The sequence below is a fragment of the Geotrypetes seraphini genome, chromosome 6, assembly GCF_902459505.1.
Source record: "Geotrypetes seraphini chromosome 6, aGeoSer1.1, whole genome shotgun sequence".
Lineage (NCBI taxonomy): Eukaryota > Metazoa > Chordata > Amphibia > Gymnophiona > Dermophiidae > Geotrypetes > Geotrypetes seraphini.
In genome coordinates, this window is record NC_047089.1 from 138,153,206 (window position 1) to 138,167,301 (window position 14,096).

A 14,096-nucleotide genomic window follows, 5' to 3' on the forward strand; every position below is an offset into this window, starting at 1 on the left:
GAGAGGGGAAGAGAAAAGCTGCTGCTGCTGCTGTACCCAAGGGGGGGAGGGTGAAAGAGAAAAGCTGCTGCACCCGAGGGGGGGGAGAGAAAAGCTGCTGCTGCTGCTGCACCCAAGGGGGGAGATGGGAAGAGAAAAGCTGCTACTGCACCCAATTGTGGAGGGGATAGGGGAAGAGAAGTGCTGCACCCAATTGGGGAGAGAGAAGGGAAAAGGAAGACCAGGGAAGGGAGAGGAGAGGAAAGAGATGCCAAGACCATGGGAGGGAGGGAAAGGAAAAGAGCTAACAGACCATGGAGAGGGGGGGAAAGAGATGTCAGGGTATATGGGGGAAGGGGGAGGAGACAGATGCCAGACCAGGAGGAAGGAAGGAGAGAAAGGAAGAAGAGATGACAGATAATGGAGTGGGAGGGGGAGATGGAAGGAGAGGAGAGAGATGGGAAGGAGATAGAGATGCCATACCATGGGGTGGAGTGGGAAGGAAGGAAGGAAAGGAGAAGAGAGAGATGCCAGAGCATAGGGGAAGGGGTGGAGACAAAGGCTGGAAGGCAGTGAGCGGGACATAGGAAGGAGGAACCGAGGACACTAAGGATATAGGAAGGGGCACTAAGGACATAGGAAGGAGGCACTGTGGGCACTAAGGACATAGGAAGGAAGGAGGGAGGGAATAGAAAGGGACAATTGTTGGGTCTGAGTGCAGAAAGAAAGAAATGAAAGAAAGGATGCACAGTCAGAAGGAAACGCAACAAGAGACTCATGAAATCACCAGACAGCAAAAGTAGGAAAAATGATTTTATTTTCAATTTAGTTAACAAACTGTGTCTGTTTTGAGAATTTATATCTGTACTATATTGGTCTATTTTTCTATAGTTAGTGAGGTGACAATGCATATTTTAAAGTCATCTGCCTTGACATCTTTGAAAACCCCCCAAATATAAATGATAATTAACATTTTCTAATTTAATCTAATCCTTAGGTTTGTATACCGCATCATCTGCACGTTCGTAGAGCTCGACGCGGTTTACAGTAGGAGAAATAGGAAGGAACTGCGTATAGTATGCTTTGTGGTTTTTAAAAAAAATTTATGGTTACCATTATGAATTAATAAGATATTATGTATACATGAAAAATGAATGGAAAAAATTGGGGCGGAGCTGGGGTGGGGCTAGGGCGGGATTGGGGTGTGTGGCTAGGGTGGGGTTGGAGGCAGGACTGAATATTAATAGATGTCCCGTTTTGATGAAAAAAATAAATGGTCACATTAGGGATACCCCAAATCAACATCTGGCATGTTAAAATCACCTATTAGCAAGACTTCCCCTTTTTTAGATATATTCTGAATGTCTAGTATTAAATCTCTATCTACTTCTTCCATCTGTGAAGGAGGCCTGTTTATCACACCAATGTAAATATATTCACCATTCCACCCCCAGACTTGTGTGGTTTGCATTCACACATTGGGCTTTTAGGGCCCTTTAACAAAACCATGGTAGCAATTCTTCTGCGGCAAATGCACTGAAGCCCATAGGAATTGAATGGGCTTCAGTGCATTTGCCACAGGGGAATCTCTACTGCAGCTTTGCAACAGGGGCACTTACTACAGGATGCCTCAGTGTGTACTGTGTTAAGCTCTTTTAAGCTACAAGTGCTTACCACAACTTACTATTACAAGTCCTATGAATATTATACCTTTATATACACAAATTTGTCAGGATGGTGCCATAAATGTTATTGCAACCATATTAGATCAGAGAATTTCAGCATTCAGAGTCCCAACAAGTTTGTTTTTAGATCTTGCTGAATTAATTTTACAAAATAGTTATTTTTGATTTCAAGACCAATAGTATGAACAGATCCATGGAAAAGCTATGGGAGGATCTTTAGCTCTTTCTATACGAGAGTTCTCAGCCCAACCAACAAAGTTGGGCCAGTCTTCATTGAGGGCTATACACTTACCCTCTTTTCTACAAAGTCGCCCGAAGCCCATAGAGATTTAAAGGGCTTTGGGGCTGTTGCCGTGCAGCAGCTGCTAGTGCGACTTTGTAGAAGAGGGGGGTAATTTTCTACTTTTTTCATTCCGTATTTTTCTGATGGAACGAAAAAAGTGGAAAAATTACTGGACTAAGTGTATAGCCCTCGATGAAGACTACTACCCCAACTTTGTTGGTTGGGCTGAGAAATTTTCAGCTGCCCCTCGTAGTTGTGTTGTACATAGCAAGATTTGAAGAGAAATATTTGTATTAATTGGATAAATATCAAGCTGTACAATTTGGAAACATTTTTTGGATGATATATTTTTCATTTGAAATGACTGAGAAGAAATTATATGAGTTTGTCTCCTGGTTGAATTCTTTAGATTCTAATCTTATATTTGTGATGATATGTCATCATACTTTAATTGCTTTCTTGAATATCTGAATCATCAAAGCACGTGGATGTCTTCATACTACCGTATATTGGAAGAAGGTTGAATAGAATAACTATTTCATGTTTCATCGCCTTTATCCTAATAAAGAAAAACTAGTCCACCTCTAAGTCAATTTATAAGATTACAAAGAATCTGCTCTTCTCTAGCAGACATTAAAGATATATCTGAAGAATGTATGATTTGTATTTTTATCAACCTGGCTACCCAGAAGTTTTTAAAGAAAGCTTGTATGAGAGAGCTAGATTTACTCAATGTGAATTACCGTATTTTCACATAGATAACGCGCACCCGTGTAAAACGCGCACACGGGTATAGCGCGCGAAAAACACAACTTTATGTACAGAAACTTTTATATACCGCGCACACACGTATACTGCGCATGCCGCCCCGACTCCCCCATCGCCGCCCGACTCTCCTTTCGCCCGCCCCGACTCTCCTCTGGCCACCCCGACTCTCCTTTCGCCCTCCCCGACTCTCCGTGCGCTGTCCCGACTCTCCGTTTACCCGCCCTGCCCTGCCCCCCCCCGGCAGGACCACTCGCACCCCCACCCCGAAGGACCGCCGACTCCCCGACAATATCGGGCCAGAAGGGAGCCCAAACCCTCCTGGCCACGGCGACCCCCTAACCCCACCCCGCACTACATTACGGGCAGGAGGGATCCCAGGCCCTCCTGCCCTCGACGCAAACCCCCCTCCCCCCCCAACGACCGCCCCCCCCAAGAACCTCCGACCGCCCCCCCAGCCGACCCGCGACCCCCCTGGCCGACCCCCACGACCCCCCCACCCCCCTTCCCCGTACCTTTGGTAGTTGGCCGGACAGACGGGAGCCAAACCCGCCTGTCCGGCAGGCAGCCAACGAAGGAATGAGGCCGGATTGGCCCATCCGTCCTAAAGCTCCGCCTACTGGTGGGGCCTAAGGCGCGTGGGCCAATCAGAATAGGCCCTGGAGCCTTAGGTCCCACCTGGGGGCGCGGCCTGAGGCACATGGTCGGGTTGGGCCCATGTGCCTCAGGCCCCGCCCCCAGGTGGATCCTAAGGCTCCCGGGCCTATTCTGATTGGCCCAGGTGCCTTAGGCCCCACCAGTAGGCGGAGCTTTGGGACGGATGGGCCAATCCGGCCTCATTCCGTCGTTGGCTGCCTGCCGGACAGGCGGGTTTGGTTCCCGTCTGTCCGGCCAACTACCAAAGGTACGGGGAAGGGGGGTGGGGGGGTCGTGGGGGTCGGCCAGGGGGGTCGCGGGTCAGCTGGGGGGGCGGTCGGAGGTTCTTGGGGGGGGCGGTCGTTGGGGGGGGGAGGGGGGTTTGCGTCGAGGGCAGGAGGGCCTGGGATCCCTCCTGCCCGTAATGTAGTGCGGGGTGGGGTTAGGGGGTCGCCGTGGCCAGGAGGGTTTGGGCTCCCTTCTGGCCCGATATTGTCGGGAAGTCGGCGGTCCTTCGGGGTGGGGGTGCGAGTGGTCCTGCCGGGGGGGGGATGTATCGGACGTCGGGGAGTCGGCCGGGCAAGAGGGCTTGGGCTCCCTCTTGCTCCGATCGTGGATGCGGGTGCGTGTGGGAGCGCGTGCGAGCGGTCGTTCGGGGTGGGGGTGCGAGCGGTCCTGCTGGGGGGGTTAATCGGGCGTCGGTCGGGGTGGGAACTATGTTTAAAAACTTTTGTATACCGCGCTCACGCATATAACGCGCGAGGGGTATGCGCGGTAGGTAAAAACGCGTATAACGCGCGCGTTATATGCGTGAAAATACGGTACTGCTTTATTAAAAATTTTAAAAAAGAAACCCATCCTGGTTAACAACACTGGGATCCTTTTACTATGCTGCAGTAGAACTAGGACTTCATGGGTCCTTACATGTGCTAAAGCCCTACTCCAGCTGTAAAAATCCTGATTTTCTATTTTTTCCCATTAATGACCATGTACTAATGTTGCCATTAGCACACAGCAATATTTAAAAATTACCACAGAAGCACTTAGGGCTGGATTCTGCAACTGGTGCCAATATCAGCCAGTGTCTCCAAAACCGGTGCCAGTCATGTAACAATGTACCAGCACTGGTTGTAGAATTGCGGCAGTATTAGACACTGGAAATGTAGATCAGGGATTTACTGGACTACACTTCCAGCACCTAAATTAAATGAGAATGGCGTCCACAGGGGCTCCTGGTGCCTATGGTCATTTCTGGTGCAAACCATACCCACTTTGACAGTAAGCGCCTCTGTAGATGGAACATCAGTGGCCTGTTCTGTATGTGCCTATAAGCACCTACATTTTTTAAAATTAGTTTTTAATTGGTTTTAAATGACACGGTCAATTATTGTGTTTTTTATATCCAATTAAACCAATTAAATTAGGTGGTGGTAGGATGCCTACCGCCACCTAACTTTTGGTCTCCCTACAAGAATCGGTGCCTTACTGCCTCCTGTTTTGTAGGTGATAAGGACTCCTGCCTTATCTTTGTGCTAACCAGATAGGCCCTGGTTCTATAGTATAAATGGCACCTAACTCATAGGTGCTTTTAAACGCAGTAGTCAATCATTCGCCAGGTGCTATTTAAAGAACCACACCTAATGGTGCCATAGTGGTTTTAGGTACCGGTAGGCTTTGAAACTTTAGGCCTATTCTCTTTTATGCCAAGGTTTTCGTGGCATAATTGAGTACATCTAAGTTACTGGGAGATGCACAAAACTTACCGATCGTGTACCGATCGTTGCTAAATTGGTTTGACCAGTTTATTGATCGATCGGATTCTCCATTGCTATCCACCCATTATCCGATCCAATCCATGCAAATTAGTAAAACCCCATGCAAAATAGCCAAGCAATTGATGCACTAACATCACTTAGCTATTTAGCATCGGGTTTTACCGATAGTAAAATCCAATTGCTCTAGATCAGTGGTCTCAAACTCGTGGCCCACCAGGTACTATTTTGAGGCCCTCAGTATGTTTATCATAATCACAAAAGTAAAATAAAACAGTTTCTTGATCATATGTCTCTTTAGCTATAAATTACAATATTATTATTAAGATTTAGCCAAAAGGAAAGATTTATAAACTATAAAGCGTTTTACCTCATGCAAAATTGTCATTTCTTTAATAAGACATAACTATTTTTTTCTGAGGCCCTCCAAGTACCTAAAAATTCAAAATGTGGCCTGCCTGCTTTTTTTTCTTTTTTTTTTTTCCAATGGCACAGATATTTTGCGTGCACTCGGTGGTCTGCTGTGGTGGTGGCATAGTCAGATAGTGGAGTCTGACCAGCAGCCCGAAGATCAGCTTTGTGAGAACATTCCCAGCATTGTGGCAGTGAATTCTTCTACAGCTACTGAGAAAGAGCTATGAGCATGTGGAATACAGTGTATTAGGAGCTGACAGCTTGTAAGAGACGTTGGAGAAAGTTTAAAAAGTGGGGTTTTCTGAGTCTCTGCATGTTTCCCTGTGTTCCCCCTCCTGAAAAATCCTAAAATTGCCATTTTTGGGATTTTGGGAAGTGTGAAAAATATCACGTTTTTGGTGCAAATTTGGTGCTGGTGGCTATCTTGGATTATTAGTACTCTTTTTTTTCTTCTTCTCCCTGCTTCTTCAAAACTTTGATTTTTGCCTGGAAAATTGCTAGGATGGAGTCCTTGGGGTCTTCTTGTGTGAATTCATACCAAGATTGTGCAAATTTAGTGCTTATAGAGCGTTCTTGCACCACGTACTGTGTGGGACAAGTGGGTGGGGGGAGGGGGAGCTTTAGCGACCAGCTTAGCTTTCCCTCCACAGAAGTAGGTGATCAAATGCTCAGCCTGCCTGGCGGGGCGGCCTCCATTACTTTCGGGGCTCGGCATGGCTGGTTCTTTGGTCAGCCTAGCTGCGGACCCGCCGCAGCCTAAGACATGCAAATTTAAGTCATCTAAGGGTGACTCTATGCCCCAGGAGCCAGATTCCTTCTCTAAAATCATGAGGTTTTGTAGTCAGAGTTTAAAAAAAGAAAAAGCGTGTTCTTCTCCTGAGCAGTCTCCTTTCCCCACAGGATTTTTTTTGGGTGGTGTGGTGGCTTTGGACGTGTCCTTGCCTCCGCCTGATTTGGCTGTTCTGCCTGCTCATGAATTGGGGGATCCGGATGCTGATCCTGATCCTGATCATTATTCACACAAGAGACGAGTATTATCGTTTAAAAGTGTTTAATCTCAAGCAGCTATCAATCAGGCCTCTTTTAGGTCATTTATTAAAGCAGTGAAAAACTGGGTTACACTATGTAATGATAGTCACATAACTGATACAATTATATTCCAAGGGGAAATAAGAATGTTATCATAAATCTGATATATACTATTTTTGCAAAAATGCTAAATTTAAACTTATAACAGCAATGACAGGAAGTGAAATGTCAAGATGGTTCAGACGCTGGATGGCTTTGAGGCAAGCTGCCTTGCAAAGGAAAACAAATTTTGCATAATTACATGACAACAAGGAGACAGATGAGACAGACCTCTTCAAACTTTTAGTTTTTGGGTTTTTTTTAAATGTGTGTACTTTGGAAATGGAAGTGTGCATGCTGTTTTGTTCCCTGATCTAAGCATTTTTGGTTTGTTTTTGGGTCAAATTTTATGGCCATTTTGTGGAAATTTTAAAACTTTATTTATGTCTGTAAAATTTGATTGACTGAGGTAAAAAATTTATAATGTGCTAAATCAACTCCTTATGCATTAATTTGGAAGTTTTATGCATGTAAAGTCAACCCTCCATTGCTTTGGGTATAAACTTAGACTGTGAGCCCCCCAGGGATAAAGAGATACCTACTGCACTTCAGTGTAACTCACTTTGAGTTATACATGAAAAGGTATGAGCCAAATCTAAATAAAGTAATAATAAAGAAGTCAACATTCAAAGGGATTTAACCATCCAGAAATGGCTCCTGGCCAGTTAAATTGCCTGTTTGGGGCTAAATGCTAAACTGAAAACAATTGGTTAGCGCAGGGGTAGACAATTCCGGTCCTCGAGAGCTGGAGCCAGGTCAGGTTTTCAGATATCCACAATAAATATGCATGAGATAGATTTGCATCTCAAGGAGGCAGTGCATGCAAATCCATCTCATACATATTCATTGTGGATATCCTGAAAACCTGACCTGGCTCCGGCTCTCTAGGACCGGAATTGCCTACCTCTGGGTTAGCACCAAACTGAAAACTGGCTATTTTGGGGACATTCCATGGGTGGAGTCGATACTTGGCAATTTAAGGGCCCATATTCAGCACAAAACCAACAAGGTTAACTGCATAAATAGGACTGCCTGAAAGTCAGTCTTATATTTATATGATAACCCAGTGTTTCTTAAACCTGTCCTGGGGGACCCCTAGCCAGTCAGGTTTTCAAGATATCCCCTAATGAATTATGTATGAGATAGATTTGCATGATTGTCACCTCAATTATATGCAAATCTGCCTCATGTATATTCATTAACCTAAAGCCTAAGCTTGGGGTTTTTTTTCCAGTCAGTTAAATAGCTGTCTATTGGATAACTCAAATTCTTAAAACCAGCTATTAAATATTTAATACAAAACAAGTATTATCTGAATCAATTCAAATTTAATTTTATCTCTCACAGTTCATTTCATTACAGAACTTTTACAACTTACCAATGCTTAATTTATTAATAAATATCAGAATAATTTAGTCAGTGAACTGAATTCCCATCACTCACACTCACACTCACTTCCCAACTTTCACACACATACTACAGTCATTGTGATTACTTTTATCCAGTTTTGTTTGTTTTGTTTGTATTAAATATTTAATAGCTGGTTTTAAGAATTTGATGTACATTCATTAGGGATATCTTGAAAACCCAACTGGCTGGAGGTCCCTCAAGACAGGATTAAGAACTAGTGTGATAACCCATAGTAGTTAAGTTCTGAATATCGTACTTAACTGGCTATGTATTAGTCGGCTCCGCACACCCAGAAATTAAATGCTGATGTCCAGACATGCCCTGACATTAATTTTTGGGTGTAAAGCTAGCGACAGTCAGCAAAATATTAATTGCCGCCAGCTGAATAATAGGCCCTATAAAAAAATATTTTTGTGTGCATTCTTTCCATACAAACCACAGTTGCATATCTCTACAAAACATGTCCAAGGAACACCTTTTTTCCCAATGCAGTTGAAAACATCTCTGTTCGTTCATTGACCTCAATTCTAGAAACCGAATCCATCAAAATTCTTGTTCACTCTCTAATAATCTCTCACCTAGATTACTGTAATTCCCTACTCAACGGCCTTCCACAAAAAGAAATTCGCCGCCTTCAACTTATACAAAACACAGCAATAAAACTCATCTATAACCTAGGTAAATATGATCATGTTACGCCAGCTTTGAAAGATGCTCACTGGTTACCCGTGACGCACCGAATCACCTACAAAATCATCCTTTTGTCATTCAAAATAAAATCTTCTCACCTGCCGTCATATCTTCACAAACTTCTTATCCCTCAGTGCTCTACTCGAACTTTGAGATCTTCAAATCAAAATCTCTTATTGATTCCGTCTATAAAAGAATTTTATTACACACGCAAAATAAACTTTGCAGTAACTGCCCCGACATTGTGGAACTCCCTTCCACAACCATTTCGTGACGAACAAAACCTTGACAAATTTAAGAAAAACTTAAAAACTTTTTTATTTCGAGATGCATTCTCTTCCACTTAATTTCTATCCTCTTAAATTCTTTTCTATCTAATTTTGCTCTTTTATAAACATTCAATATATCTTATCCCCATCCAACATGTTTTTTTCCTAACCCCTCTTTCTCCTTTTCCTACTTACAATGTAACTTTACCCATCCATTCCCTCTTTCCTCACTGTCAAGTCTGTCTTGTTATTGTTTTTAATGTTCACTATACATTATTTAATTTATTTAATACTTTTTGTTTTTTTTTCACTTGTTTCTACTCTTATCTGTCAATTTTTTAAATCTAATGTAAACCGTCCAGATATTTGCTTGATGGTCGGTATATTAAAATCTAATAAACTTGAAACTTGAAACTGTTGTGAACCTAATGCTAATCTGGGAAAGTGCTTGTCAGACAGGTCAGTTATTTATCCAGGTAAATGGATTTGAAAATTGTTCTTGATGTGTACATTTTTGTTAGACTATTTTATTTTGTATTACAGATTCCATGCATTTGCTGAGAGAAAGAAATATAAAAACCTTAGATTTTTATCAAACAATGGAGAGACTCCTGTTGCTGTAGAGGAAAGGAAGTTGAAAGGAGGAACACCTCCAGGTAAATACTGTTGTTGTTATTATTATTATGGACAATTAATTTTATTTTACAGAACACAGAGGAGGAAGTTATCAATCAATGTGGGCTACTGTTGAGCTATTTTACCACAAGTCAGGTTATTTTAGCACAGGGTCCACAGCTATGCAGTGAGAACCTGTGGTAAAATAACCCAGTAGCCCACATTCACAACTTTCCCCCCTAAGAGCAAGAGAGTAGGAAGGAAAGTTGGCACCTGAGGCAAAAGTGGCTGGCATCGCCACCCTGCGTGCCCCCCTTATGCACTCTTTCCTGTCATATGTCTCCCCCCCCCCCGATACACTCTTCCCTTATGTCTCAACATTGCCATGCCCCTCCCCTCTTATTTATTAAAATCTTAGGCAGCAGAATGCAGGCTGGAATACTGTGCCAGCAGAGCCTTCTTTTCAACATCACTTCCTGGCCCTGAGAACAGGAAGTGATGTGAGTTAGGGATGAGGTCGGCATGAGTATCTTGTAGGACAGCTTGCTCGCTGCCAGCAAAGATTTGAAGAGGTAGTAGCGAGGTGGTGTCCTTCAGAGGCCTGTCCCATTCTATCCCATCACTGCTGCTGGTGGTGGTGGTGGTGGGGGAGAGCGAGAAAGGAGAGGCGCCTGGGGCTATCCGCCTTGCCACTCTCCCTTGCTATGCCACTGCATAAGAGATGTCATTGTACCACTCACTCGTGCTATTTAACATGGATCTTCTTTTATGCAATGAGACCTAGTTACCAATAATCTGGAATAACAGTAAAATAACACATCTTAATGGAACCCGTGTTGATAATTTCCCTCCTAAGTATTTAGCACCATTCAAGAACATTTGTATAATGAACAGAAATTTATTCTTGAAAAAAATGGATAAAAAAATAAAAAGAATCAAAGCCCCTATTCAGAGAGCTACTCTGAATAGGGGCTTTGATTCTTTTTATTTTTTTATCCATTTTTTTCAAGAATAAATTTCTGTTCATTATACAAATGTTCTTGAATGGTGCTAAATACTTAGGAGGGAAATTATCACGAAAGCATTTAGGAGCCATTACCCAAACAGCATGAGTAGGTACAAACCATGTATGCACTATCTTTTTGATATTGTGTGTTCTTTTCAATATACAGATGTACTATCACCTCCTTTTTCCTCCTGGTCATTCTTCTTCCTAAGCAACCAAGTATCCTGTTTGTCCACCTTAAAGTCTTCAGGAATGATCACCCCCAAGTCCCACTCCTCTTTTGTGCACAGAAGTACTTCACCCCCTATATTGAACAGTACTGCTCCCTCATATTTTTGCAGCTGAAATGCACAACCCTGCATTTTTAGCATGAAATTGTAGCTGCCAAATTCTAGACTATAATTATTCAAGCTTTGCAAAGACAGCAAGAATCTTTTATATATTCCTTCAGGGCAGCAGATAATCATTTAAATTATCTGAGTTATAATGAGTCTCATTTTACATATGAGTGTAAAGAGCAGAATTAAAATGTCAAAAATGGAATATGCTCATTTCCGGTGCTGAGGCAGAGCCTTTTCTAAAACACGTGCAAGAGTGCACATGTATTTGCTGACACATGCAGCAGGAGCATCTATTTTACAAATATACATTTGAAAAGCTGAACAGCATCAACCCGAACAGCTTCCATATTTAGTATTTACATGTAACTTCCCCTTGTGAGTGTTCCTGGGTTCAGGACCGACCTGGCTGGAGTCCACCTTGGGTATGCTCTGACAGGCCCTGCAATGATTGTTGCTGAGTGCCCTCACCTGGGGAAGAAAGGTGTTAGTGGTTGGGATCTTTTCCCCTTTTCTTCCCAGGAAACTCAAAAAAGACATTAGTGAATAAGACTGGCTGAAAGGTTAGTTTATTGACCTACGTTTGTACAACTTACATTATACAGGTAACCAGTAAGATTTTTTTATAAGAAGTGTTCTGATAAGGAGCTTATTAAGCATTTTGAATGAAAAGTATTCAATAAGCAACCTTTAAACTCTTGGAACCAGTCTCTCTACAAATGTGGCAAATTTAAGCATATCCCCTTGCTCCTTCACTGAGTCATTTGCCATGTCCATTCCCATCATGTCCCCCAGATTTCATCCTCCTTCTGGAGCACTTTGTACCAGTGGCTGCTGGACATCCAATAGGGGGTTGAGTCAGTCTTACTTGGTCATCTCTTCTGCTGGGTTCTAAGTGCCGGTTACACTCTCAGGAGCCTCCAAGTCCACTGGGTTCCGAACACCGATTGCACTTCCAAAAGCCTTTCTGCCACTGGGCCTCGGACACTGATTTGCCCCCAAAGGCCTTCCACCTTGTTCTGAACTTGCTTCCAAGGGCTTCTCTGTCCTGAGCTTGCTCCCAAAAGCATCTCTGTTGCTTACTTTGGGCACTGGTTGTGCCCCAAAGATCTCCATTCCAAGGGCTCTAGACCTCTTCTTCTTCCTGATGGGCCAGTCCGCTGTCTTCAGGAGAACTCCAGGGTTGTCTTCCCTGCCAGGTCCATAGTTCTTAGCTCTTGTTTGAGTCTAGCTCTCACTGATTCCAGCCCTTTAGTCTGTAACCTGCAGTTCCCCAATAAAGGGCAATCTTCCCTCTCTGCCAAGAGGGCCAAGATATAAAGATCCCATACAGATTCTCTGTATCAGTGGTCTTCGCTAATTTTTAAATGAGGGCCATTGTGGGTCCAAAAGGGGTGAAGGAGAGCTGACAAATATGTTCCTACTTTGGGCCATGACACTAAACGCTTCTCGATATTCATTCCTACCAGAGCACCTGGCCTTGATCACACATGCAGAACACAGATAAACCTTATGCAAATACTGGACCACAAACTAAAAGTCCTAATATACACAAACAAAACCCTAAGATGCCAGACTCTGTATGCACTGCAACACCAAAGAAATAGAATCAAATGCATTTCTTCCTGAACAGTGCAAAATATAGTCAGCAGATGTAAATTCTCAAAACTGACATATTTCAATCACTAAATTTTAAAATAAAATCATTTGTCCTACCTTTATTGTCTGGTGATTTTATTTTTCTAATCATCTTTTCTCAGTTTCTGGTTGCATTTCCTTCTGTCTGTGCTCCTAACTGTGTTTCCAGGGCCTTCTTATCCATTTGCTGTTTTTCTCTCCTTCTTCATTTTCTGCCCTAAATGAGCTGGAAAACGTGGACAACTTTTACACCACCAGGGTCGGGTTTAATAATGCTAAACAACGCTGCAAAGAGCTGCAGAATAATCCGAAGATAAGTACTGAGCAACTCGCCAGTTTTGAGCAGCATTTTGGATTAGTTCATAACATTGTTTTCTGTTTATGGCACTCTTTGAAACCTTCACTTAATGGTTCATGTATTTGATTTAGTGCACGTATGTGAGCCTATGATGGTGCACAGTGGAGCTTGAAAAATAGCTCCCTCCAAGTTGTTGAAGCCTGGAACCCTGGTTCGCCAGGTATTCATTAGCTTTCACCTATGCACTGAGGCCACATACACATATAAAGAATTAGTTTTGCATATATCCCTATTGGGAACACATCAATGTTATCAACTTATCCAGAATTGCATTAAGGGATTATATATATATATATCTTACAATCACTAAATCAATTTTTGGCATTAACTTTTAATATTCAACTTTCTTCAATTTTTCTTTTTCAAATCTATCTACTTTTCCATGTCTTCCCTTTCCATCTATCCACATGCACCATATCTTCCCTCTCTCTGTGCTTCATCTTCCCTCCATCCATGTGTACCATCTCCTTCTTCTTTCTTCTCCCATATTCCCATCTTTTCTTATACAGCATTTTTCTGTCTCTCTTCCCTTCCTCACCCCTCCCATCCCTGTGCAACATCTCTCTGTCTCCCACTCTGATGATCTGACATAAGAACATAAGAACATAAGAAGCGCCATCTCCGGATCAGACCTTCGGTCCATCAAGTCCGGCGATCCGCACACGCGGAGGCCTTGCCAGGTATACACCTGGCTTATTTTATAGCCAACCATATCTTTATATGCCTCTCTCAAGGAGATATGCATCTAGTTTGCTTTTGAAGCCTAGGACTGTCGATTCCGCAATAATCTCCCCTGGGAGAGTATTCCAGATGTCAACCACTCTCTGTGTGAAGCAGAACTTCCTGATATTAGTCCTGAACTTGTCCCCCCTTAGCTTCATTTCATGTCCTCTTGTCCGTGTCAAATTGGACAATGTAAATAATCTCTGCTCTATTTTGTCGATTCCTTTCAGTATTTTGAAGGTCTCGATCATATCCCCACGCAGTCTCCTCTTCTCAAGGGAGAACAATCCCAGTGTTTTAAGTCGATCCTCATATTCCAGTTTCTCCATACCCTTCACCAGTTTAGTCGCTCGTCTCTGCACCCTCTCCAGCAGTTTTATATCCTTC

General features: G+C 43.0%; 1 protein-coding gene across 1 annotated transcript in view; it reads left to right on the forward strand.

The window, feature by feature from the left end:
- Positions 1–14,096, forward strand: part of VWA3B (von Willebrand factor A domain containing 3B) — a 411,842-nt gene that overhangs the window by 81,166 nt on the left and 316,580 nt on the right. The window contains exon 8 of the mRNA XM_033949516.1: positions 9,575–9,687. Within this exon, the coding sequence (XP_033805407.1) occupies positions 9,575–9,687 (113 nt within the window). The remainder of the gene's footprint in view (positions 1–9,574; positions 9,688–14,096) is intronic.